Source organism: Primulina tabacum, chromosome 8 (assembly GCF_025594145.1).
Source record: "Primulina tabacum isolate GXHZ01 chromosome 8, ASM2559414v2, whole genome shotgun sequence".
Taxonomy (NCBI): Eukaryota; Viridiplantae; Streptophyta; class Magnoliopsida; order Lamiales; family Gesneriaceae; genus Primulina; species Primulina tabacum.
In genome coordinates, this window is record NC_134557.1 from 4,990,299 (window position 1) to 5,001,404 (window position 11,106).

The 11,106-nt window shown below is 33.8% G+C and overlaps 1 protein-coding gene across 3 annotated transcripts; it reads left to right on the forward strand.

Annotated features, from left to right (window-relative positions):
* The first annotated feature begins 725 nt into the window (after nt 1-725).
* Nucleotides 726-7,156, forward strand: LOC142553229 (protein EARLY FLOWERING 5-like). Of its 3 annotated transcripts, none has more exons than XM_075663333.1 (9): nt 726-986; nt 1,588-1,681; nt 2,469-2,554; nt 3,456-3,505; nt 3,609-3,678; nt 3,756-3,837; nt 4,004-4,416; nt 5,345-5,860; nt 6,690-7,156. In XM_075663333.1, the coding sequence occupies exons 1-9, from the start codon at nt 903-905 to the stop codon at nt 6,900-6,902; spliced, it is 1,608 nt and encodes a 535-aa protein (XP_075519448.1). In that variant the 5' UTR covers nt 726-902; the 3' UTR covers nt 6,903-7,156. The 3 variants fall into 3 exon arrangements, with proteins under 3 accessions (XP_075519448.1, XP_075519447.1, XP_075519449.1); XM_075663332.1 differs by having other exon boundaries at nt 729-986; nt 5,342-5,860; nt 6,690-7,131; XM_075663334.1 differs by lacking the exon at nt 726-986 and adding an exon at nt 2,724-2,921 and having other exon boundaries at nt 1,611-1,681; nt 5,342-5,860; nt 6,690-7,136.
* The last annotated feature ends 3,950 nt before the right edge of the window (nt 7,157-11,106 follow it).

Below are 11,106 nucleotides of genomic sequence, written 5' to 3' on the forward strand. Positions count from 1 at the left end.
ATTGCACAAAAAATGATACGACTTCCCTCATAATCAGTGGATCAAACATTTGAATAATCGAGAAGAATTGATTGTTACTTTTAAAAAAATTAATGAGATAAACACTAAATGATAAATCATGATGATTTGTGTTGTTTCCAGTCTTGAGTAGTTTGATCTAATGTTTAGATAAAACAACGACAATAGTAAGACCTCATTAGAAAAGTGGAAGTTCTCTTTCTCTTCTTATCTCCGTCAATTTCAAAATAATTGCACTTTCTGCAAAAATCAATGCAACAAAGGAAAAAAACCGTTGTAAGCATTCAAAAAATGAAAAATGACTGTTAAAAAAATACAAACGCAAAACCAGCCTTGATCCGATGTTAAGATACATGTTTGCAGCTTCAGCACAATCTTGAACGAGAAAGGTTCGTATTAAATATAAAACAAAAGATGTTTACTAAAAATATATTCCAGAATTTACAATAGCAATTGAAATTTTATCAGGAAAAACACCTACTTTTATACTACAAACTCGTGTACGAAAACCGCAGTTAATAACTTCTTGTGGAAGACTAATATTATTTTATTTTTATAAAATCTTGAATACACTACTAGTTAGAATTAGTAACGAGTAAGATTATTCATTAAATTATTTTTATTAATATTTACTTGAATAAATTAAAGATACAATACATCATGTTTTTCTTATTCATCGAAAAGGGTTCATCAAATCCAAATACGAAAAATGGGCCACTATAATACCCGAGACGTAAACCCGGGTATAGAAAACCAAACCCGAAACTTACAGTTCATCGTTCCCAAATCCAAATAGCTAAGACACCCCCTTTTTCTCAGAAAAGCCTCGGCAGGAACCGAAGGAAAACAAGTGGAATTCAAGTAATCAGCAATAAGCGTCGCCAATGGTGAAGACAACTAAGGGTGGAAAAACCATGAATCCAACCGATGCTTATCGGAAAGAGATTCGTAAAAAGGAATTGAAGCGGGTGGGGTACCTCCTGCTGTGATTTTGTTTTATGCAGTTGATTTACGTGCATATTTATTGGAAATATGTTTAGTCCCCCCCTCCCAAATTATCTGCGTTTTTATGTTCAGGATTTCAGTTTTTATTTAAATTCAGAAAAAGGCCTTTAATTGGAATTGTTCGAAGCTGAATTGATGGAACCTGAGTTCAGGATTTCAGTTTTTATTTAAATTCAGAAAAAGGCCTTTAATTGGAATTGTTCGAAGCTGAATTGATGGAACCTGAGTAATAAAATTTTGGTATGAGCATATTGGGTTAGAATTATTCAAGTTTTTAAAGAAATTTTGTTGGTACGAAAGTGGTTTAGTTGATTTTTGCTAACGTGGTAAGAATTGGTTATGGACCTGTGGTGTATCTCTTGTTAATCAAGATTATAGATGATGGTGATTGTGTACTTTTTCAGAAAAATTATTAGGATTTTAATTGTTTTTTTTTCTGTGGAGATTGTATGCCTTTTGATTTCCCTTGGTACTCCCATGATGGAAGCTATGAACTCTAGTTAGTATGATCCTTCAATTGGAATGGTCAACTGACTGAAGTTGATGAGAAACTATGTTATACAGAATAAAAAGGAAAGGAAGAAGGTGCGGGAAGTTGGGATCTTAAAGAAGGATCCAGAGTCGCTGAGAGAGCAAATTCAAAATCTGGAAGCGATGAGTAAGTTATGAGGTTTTGCTTTTGTTTGGTACTATACCCAGTGACATGATTAATTATGTATCTTTAGCAATCACGGTATGCCCTGTTATGGCATTATCCACTGTTGTTGCACGAGAAAGGTGGTCTTTCAGCTGGGTAAATCTTATTTGCAAAGATTCTATTAAAGCAACAAGCTATACTCTGCTTCCTTATTCACATTTTTTTGTAGCTCTAGTTAATTCAGGTATACCATATTTTAGAATCAGCATGGTAGCGTCTCCGACAAATCTTTAACTTGATTAATTACCACCCAATGAGTTTTTTGTGGTAGAAGATGTGATTGCCCAGTTCTTTCTCAAATATATTTATATCGCCTTCGTTAGCTAAAGTTCTTGTTTGTTTTCCCTTTTTTGTCATTTATTTGTTCTCTTAGAACACAAATTCTCGAGATATACCGTTGAACTGGTGTTTGTCATTAAAATGGTCTGTTCACATGATAGTGCTAGTGTGCTGACGATATGGTTGTTGCTGCATCTAGGTCCTGTGGTTGAAGAGTTCAAACATGGTTTTAATTAATGAAACACTTGTCACTTCTATGTTTGTTCCACGAATAGGTCAACATTTTGCATACTTTGTTTGTATAACCGTGTATCACACATTATCAGTTTGAGTGATGATGGGGAGAGGGTTGCAGGAAAGAGAGGAAAGTGAAGGGAGAGATGCTCTGGACTATTGGAATTTGTTTTTCCCTAAGAGAAAAATATGATTTTTATATGGTCTCCTGATCCGTGTTCTATTGATTCTGCAGAAGCAGATGGAGCCTTGGACAAAGCTAGAAAGCACAAAAAGCGGCAACTTGAGGATACACTGAATCTTGTGATCAAGAAGAGAAAGGTAATTGCTAAACCTTATGCACATAGGAGGAAATTTGATCATATAGTCTCAGTGATTAATGTATTTTGCAACATCATAAATGATGAATTTGTGTTCTTGGTTTCCATGACGATTTTTGAAAAATAGATTATATCGGTACTTCAAATTGCGTTAATCATTATGAAAACAGCTTGGCGCCGAGTTTTGCAACAAATAGATAATTACCCGAATTAAAGAGGATCCGGGTAGATAACCAATTCGGGTGGTCAGTCAATCCAGATGGTTAGTTGACACTTCCACGGTCCTAAAAAGCAAGTTGTGTGGGTCATCACCTGCGTCACGAACAACGTGGCGCTGGGGAATACCCGGCGAACCCTCCGTCGCTCAAGTAAGCGATCACCCCAATAAATCTACTCAGAAATGAATAATGCTCTCGCCATATTTAATTTTTATTCTTCTATCCAGAAATTTATAGTTAACATGCTCCAAATTTATCAATGCAAACTATTATTTGAATAAAAAATCATATATCATATGACCGAAGAAAATAATTTGAGTAATCTTGCAAATATATTATTTTCATCAAACAAAAATAATCTTGCAACTATATTAGTTTCATTAAAGAAAATCGTGCTACCAATAAAACAAATATTTATCTTGGGGCTTCCAACATTACAATGATTCCCACAATTTTGTTCAACAAAATCCTGTAGCCTGGGCTTAACAGTCAATTGATTTGTGGAGATCCTTTGTCTGTGCTAAACTTGTTTACAACTTCAAGTTATGATTTTCAGATAAGGTATGCTTTTGGCTTTGTAACACACGCTTGTCACATGTTCCACTTCTTTTTGAAATAGACCTTTCCATTTCCTTTCAAAAGTCGATAATTGTTTAATGGTCTGATTTTCCTTTTGTTGGCCAGGAATACGAAGATAAAGCGAAGGAAAAAGGTGAAGCAACTGTCATGTTCAGGTTAGCTTTCCCTTGTTTTACTCGTAAAATTATTATTTTAACTTAAATATGAATATTCATATCAATTCTTAGTTCAAAGTTCTATTATGTTTCCCTTCTCTAGCCATTTGGGACCTGTTAGAAGGCGGACTACTGCAGAGGAGGAAGAAAGAGTTAATCATCCCAGACCTGAAGTAAGTTATTACGTAGTTTCTGTGGTTTACTAACTCTATTGTTGATATGTGAACCCACACGAGATTTATTGTCGTAGGACTCTGTATATTATCACCCAACTCTAAATCCTTCTGGAGCTCCTCCACCTGGGAAACCACCGATGTTTAAGTCCTCCATAGGTATTCCTTGTTCTTTTCTACTTTATATCACTCAATGTTCAAGCTATCCAGGTGTATGTTAATTGCTCTTTTTTTCTTTGTATCACTCCATATTTCTTCTTCCCTACTCGGTGACCTCATCCACAATCTGTACATTTTAGATTCTGCTGTTTATTTTGAACTGCAGGACCCAGGATCCCTTTAGCAGAAGCTTCAGAAAGTAATACTACATCTTCAACAAAGCCCGAGTCAGAGGATGCCGCTTTATCAGCCCCGACTTTTCCATCTCCACCACCTCCTTTGCCTATTTCCGACTTAGATTCTGGAGATGGTTCTGTTGTTCCTGTAGGTTTGCCTTTGCCACCGCCACCCCCCATGCCTCCAAAGCCTGCAAATACAGATGTTACCACGATATTGCCTCCACCACCGTTGCCTCCGCCGCCTCCTCCTGGTCCACCTCCAAAAGAACTGCTTGCTGTTCGTCCTCCTCTTCCTCCTCCCCCACCCAATCACCAATCTTTTCAACCACCTCCTCCTGGTACTTTTGGAAGTGAGAAGCCGGCAAAATCAGAAGATTCAGCCACCGGGAATTCAAATCAGGTATACTCCTACATAATTCGTTCCTACCTTTAAACTCTTGGCCTACTCTTCAATCTTGTAAAATGTCATTCTTCCCGTCGAGCTTTTTACTGCCAATTCATGTAGAAGTTATCTATTTTTTGTTAAAAATATTTATAGCCCATTCAAAATATTTTCATATCCTGATATTCTGTTTGTTATCCTTTTCTTTTAAAACTTATTCTGCTGCAAATAATAAAAGACTTAATATATCGAAACTTGGGTTTTCCCCCTCAAAATCACTCTTGATTAACTTGTTTTTATATATAAAAAAATAAAATAACAACATGATCTTTCTTCTTATTTCCTGAAGTGATTTTCTTATATATATCGATAAATAGTGACAGATGCATGAATATCAAGAGCTTTTATATTTTCTTCTTATCACATATTGAGTCATATTAATCAATTCTTTTTTCAATTTATGTTAAATGATTTTATTTTATTTTCTTAAATCTTTATTTATGGATATGTGTAAATGATCATTTCTTATGGATACAGTTCACATGAGATGATATTAATATATATTATACCGCCATTCATATAATTAATGTATACCAAATTAATATATTTTTATTTAAAAATATTGTTATACTTACAATTATATAAATTAATGTTAATTTTTTTTGGTTATAATGTAATAGCTATGTTTTACTATGAAATTTAAAATACTGTCCATAAAACGATACTATTTTAATAATATATAATATTTCTTTCTAACCATCAGATGGTTTTAAATAATATTTTAATTTTTTTGACAAAATCCGAAATGGAATTTATTCGAAATCCATTTGAAATACAATTCCATTTTACTCCATTCCAAATGCAGCCTTAATCTAAACAAATTGTCGGACTACTTCTCAAATAATTTTCTTAGTAGATGATTTTCTTGTTCTGGTTGTCTCAGAAGCCTACTGTTCTTCCTCCACCACCTCCACTACCAGGGCTGTCTTCAAAGTCTGGAAATAATCAACCGGGAAGCTCATATTCTGAATCTGTAATAAAAGCTACTTCCGAGGACAAAGATTTTCTGAACATGGTTCCTCCACCGCCATCAATAAGGCAACAACCACTAGTGCCTGGAGCTCCCATGCAGCCAAATTTTCAGCCTGATGTACAACCTCCAGGAATTTTGCGCTTTCCGCCGCCCCCGCCCCCAAATGGCATGCGCCCTCCTCTGTCCACCCCAGGACAACCTGTTCCACCCGGAGTCTTGGTGCCATTGTTACCAATGCCACCTTTTGGACCTCCTCCTGGTCCTCCACTAATGATGCGACCACCACTTCCACCTGGCCCACCTCCCATTGCACAAGATGATTTCTTTGCTAGAATGCCTACTCCCCAGAAGCCATCTTATGTTAAATCTGCTGCTTCAACTGTTGTAAAGAAGCCTCTGGCACAGCATACCCCTGAGCTTACAGCTATGGTGAGTTTCTCAACTAATTTTTCCTTGCCTATTTACCAAATCAAAATAGTTTTGAATACGGTGGTGCATGAATGATGATAGACGTGCATCTCAATAATAAATCAAATTGGTTTCACAGTCTACTCCTGGCTGGGAAACATTGTAGAGACCCTCAATCGTTATTGAGTTTTACACGTTATGTTGTAAATCATTATGCAATCAAGTAATTATTATAATAGATTGCTTTAAAATAATGTGCAAAACTGGTTTCTTGAGGATTGAGTTCTGAATGTGAATCTCTCTAATTTTAGCGGAGTGGTTTGTGTTAAGGAAAATTGAATTCAGACCGGTGCTCTAATTATATTGAAATTCAGGTGATAATGTAAGAATTAATATGCGCAGAGGGCTTTGATGTTTTATGTGTTTAAAGTTTGTTGTTCGATTAATTGTTAGTTAAATAGATTGCATTCCTTAAAAAGGTCAAATACGAATACTGTGTCTTTCACAGTTTATTCAGTATAAAGTATCGAGGTTAATTGTGAACCAACAAGTTTTGAGCAAATGGGTAGGCACAAAAGTGGAGCGGTTATAGTCATTAGCATGAAGTCCAATGCCAATATGCGTTGGTCATAAAAAATTAGGGAAGGATAATCTCGTACCCAAGAATTTTGAAGGATCGGTATTTCTTGTGTTCTCGAGGGAGGTCGGCTTCTTTGGCTAAAAAACCATGTACGAAATTTTGAAATTTTATGATCTGGGGGAGGATTACTGCTACCCCTACCTTGCCTCTTCTAAGTTTCTAACCATGCAATGCCCTTTTTTTATCAAGTTTTTCTCTTCGTTTTTTCAGGTTCCTGCCTCTGTACGCATCAGGAGAGAGTCTGCGCTCCCAAAACCGAAGTCAAAATCATCAGCTGTTTTACCCACAAACCGGCCTATAGCATCACCCAGCACAAAACAAGAATCCATTACATCCTCTTCTGCAACAAAGCCCCAAAGTATTGATGACTCATACACTGCATTCTTAGAGGACATGAAAGCCCTTGGTGCACTTGATAGTTGAGCTGAAACTTTGCATGATTAGAGGTCGAAAGCACAAACATTTTCTGTTGTAGTTGCTTACAACTCGAGTCGTCGTCAATAAGTTGTTTCCATATATTGGTGTGGATACTCGGGACGATCTCTGGCCGCTCTCTGTAGTTGAACTGGCGAATATTTGGTTTCGAAGTCCACTGGTCACATAATTTCTCCGCAGTTTTTCATATAATTTTTTTATAATTATTTGGTTAGGTTTTCAATATTTCTGCAAAATATTATTTGAAAATATATTTAAGAATTTTAGGTATGTTTGTCCATGCTTGGAAAATTTTTTAAGCGATAATTGAGAGTTTGCAGCATATACATACATACATACATGTATGTATGTATGTATGTATGTATATATATCTTATAATATTGCAGATGGTAAGTTTACATTATGTATGGTGCAGTTTTATTTAAACAAAATTTGTAATATTATATGTATTCCGTCATGAATCATAATAATATACACGTAAAATTGTTGCAATGGGTAGAATATCAACAAATTGAGTCGATATTATTTCTATGGAATCTTTAATTTTTTTTCCTACCTTTGCAGTTCTCTGTCAAGAAAGTGCTTGATTGTTTATATTGTTTTTTTTAAAAAAGAATATAGTCTTATTAGAATTATTCTTGTCAAGTAAAATCATGATACTATTAATTAAGCTACTATGAAAAAAAATTGATTAGAGTTTATTTATATTGAATGATATTGTTTTAGATGATAAAAGATGGTTAGAGCTACTATAATCAATGTAAAATTAATAATACAAATATTTTCATTAAATTGCATTGAAAAATAGCGAAGGAATAATCGTTATCTAATGATATTTTTATTAAATAGACTGTAAGATTTGTAAGGGATTTTATTATCAATTTACTAAATCTAAAAATATTTATAAGGCATGTAGTATTTCCTACAATTACGATAGAATAACTTTTTATTTATTTATCCAATGTTATAATACTTTTTTAGTAATATTTTTTTCAGTCTAGGTTAGATTGTAAAATAAAATATGAATTAATGTATATTTGATAAATTATTAATTTTCTAAATGATAATTGTGGCAAAATAAATATTTTATTCATGAACTTAATTAAAAAACCTTTTTGAAAAATTCCACTAGAATTAAAATTTTAATTTTCTTCTTTATGTGTTCTTTATTTTCTCTGAATTTTAAGCCTTCAAAAATCAATATTAACAATATTCTAAGGCATTTTATTTTTTTCCCCTCATTTTCATCCTACCAAACTAATAAACATCATCAGCTCAAATCTCCAAAATCTAATGATCGGTTAGTCTCACAAGATCAGATGCCGCAGCTCATTCAGGATTACTGTTCCCCCAATCGATCGGGAAGTTGGTGTCATGCCTTTGCTGCTCCTACGTTACACGGCACGGAGCCTTATTATGGCCGGAGAAAGTGAAAATAAGCATCTTCCTTTCATTTGGTGTGTGTCGTCTTCCCTTCTTCATCCCTTCATCTTTTTCGGTTTCAGGGAAACTGTTATTCACACCTTAAAATTACCCTTTTGCATTATTCGTTCCCATAACATGGCGGAATTGCGAGGGATTAACTTTGGTGCCGCGATAGTGCTACATGCGGGCCTCACTTTCTCTCCTTCTCATCATTAGGTACGGATAATGCCTTCTTTAGTTGTTTTCATGGAGAACCATTTGTTTATTTTGTTCTTATTTGTTATTTTGTAAATAATTCTCATGTTTTTTGAAGAGGTGTGAGTATTTTTAAAGTGGTACTGCAATTGCATCCCATATTACATTTTTGTGACAGAATCTCTGTAAAGTGTGATTGGATGAGTCTTCTTTGAATCGTATAGGTTGTGTGGAATGAAATATTTAAATAATGAATTGAGGAAAATGGTTTTGTTCGAACTGCTCTGCCTTTCAATTCAAGTGTTCTGTTATAAGAGATATTGATATAGAATCATGGTTCGCGGGAACGGGAACGGAACGGTCGGAACGGGTGTTCCGGAACCGGAACAGATGCAACCTTGACGAGGTTCCGGGGTGTGTAGGTTGATGGCTTGTATCCATGGTTCGCTGTCGTGGTCGCGGAGATCGGAACGGATGCTACCGTTCCAGTTACAATGAAATTTCGCGGAACGGTCGCGGAACGGGTATTTTAAAAAAATATTATAAATATATAAAAATTAAAAATTTTGAAAAATATTTAGAAATATGAAAATTAAAATAAATATCATTTAAATAGATTATTTGATGTAAATAAGAAATTAAAATATTTTTAAAATTTTATTAACAATTTATTGAACACAATTTGTATCGTCATTATATTTAAAATATTAACAACCATATCAAAAATTAAATATACTATGAAAAATTATTTGTATTTAATTAATTACAACTTTAAAATATTTTCTATTGGATATATATAAGTTCGCACAAATTTGAATCAATTTAGAGTGATGGACTAATAATAAGGATCAAATCTTATATAAAGTGATGTTACAAATTATTTAACATCAATTAAAATAGAAATATTTTATAATTAACTTAGTTTTTTTCACACTTTGTAATGAAAATTTCTCAATAGAAATATTTGACTTGCGGTCTCTTCTTTATTAGTCTTTCATTGATGTATGCAGCGGGAAGAAGACTCAAGATTCACCATCTCACATCAACCGATGTGCTTTGTTTTCCAATGTTCATAGTGAAATTAATATTAAGCTTATTAAATTACTCATATCATATGATAATAAAATAACAATGAGAAATGAAATATAAGTTGATGAAAACAAACATTTATATTCAAGCCATCAACCTACAAATCCCTTTCGTTCCGTTCCGTGCCGTTCCGCATGTCCCGTTCCGTTCCGCCGTTAAATCCCCGTTTTCGGTATATGAAACGCCGATACAAGCATGGTTCGCGGGAACGGGAACGGAACGGCCGGAACGGGCGTTCCGGAACCGGAACAGATGCAACCTTGACGAGGTTCCGGGGTGTGTAGGTTGATGGCTTGTATCGGCGTTTCATATACCGAAAACGGGGATTTAACGGCGGAACGGAACGGGACATGCGGAACGGCACGGAACGGAACGAAAGGGATTTGTAGGTTGATGGCTTGAATATAAATGTTTGTTTTCATCAACTTATATTTCATTTCTCATTGTTATTTTATTATCATATGATATGAGTAATTTAATAAGCTTAATATTAATTTCACTAGGAACATTGGAAAACAAAGCACATCGGTTGATGTGAGATGGTGAATCTTGAGTCTTCTTCCCGCTGCATACATCAATGAAAGACTAATAAAGAAGAGACCGCAAGTCAAATATTTCTATTGAGAAATTTTCATTACAAAGTGTGAAAAAAACTAAGTTAATTATAAAATATTTCTATTTTAATTGATGTTAAATAATTTGTAACATCACTTTATATAAGATTTGATCCTTATTATTAGTCCATCACTCTAAATTGATTCAAATTTGTGCGAACTTATATATATCCAATAGAAAATATTTTAAAGTTTTAATTAATTAAATACAAATAATTTTTAATAGTATATTTAATTTTTGCTATGGTTGTTAATATTTTAAATATAATGACGATATAAATTGTGTTCAATAAATTGTTAATAAAATTTTAAAAATATTTTAATTTCTTATTTACATCAAATAATCTATTTAAATGATATTTATTTTAATTTTCATATTTCTAAATATTTTTCAAAATTTTTAATTTTTATATATTTATAATATTTTTTTAAAATACCCGTTCCGCGACCGTTCCGCGAAATTTCGTTGTAACTGGAACGGTAGCATCCGTTCCGATCTCCGCGACCGCGACAGCGAACCATGTATAGAATAGATAATTTTATGCAATGGAAGGGTGTAATCAGTAGTTGTGGATAAGATGTAGCTAATTTAGCTAGTCTTTCTCAGTTATGAATTTTCATAAGTTTTGAAGATAGATTGCGGCGGCAAAACCTGAGACAATCCAAATCTACTTGACTGTGTACTATTCTATGTCTTAGGTAAGCTTAGAAACGTTTTACTCAAGAAATGTGTAGCCTCAGTACCCCGGTCACAAGTCTATACAAAGAGTACACTACATAAACATATTTTAATTTACACTACATAAACATATTTTCATTTACATGGAATAATTTGGCATCGTTGGATTTTTCTGTCCTATATTATCCAT

Excerpts from the sequence above, each read along its gene's own strand:
- LOC142553229 (XM_075663332.1), top strand. The coding sequence starts at position 903 with ATGGTGAAGACAACTAAGGGTGGAAAAACCATGAATCCAACCGATGCT. Across the intron at positions 3,679-3,755 it reads TTAATCATCCCAGACCTGAA|GACTCTGTATATTATCACCC; the intron begins GTAAGTTATTAC and ends TTATTGTCGTAG. Across the intron at positions 4,417-5,341 it reads CCACCGGGAATTCAAATCAG|AAGCCTACTGTTCTTCCTCC; the intron begins GTATACTCCTAC and ends TGGTTGTCTCAG.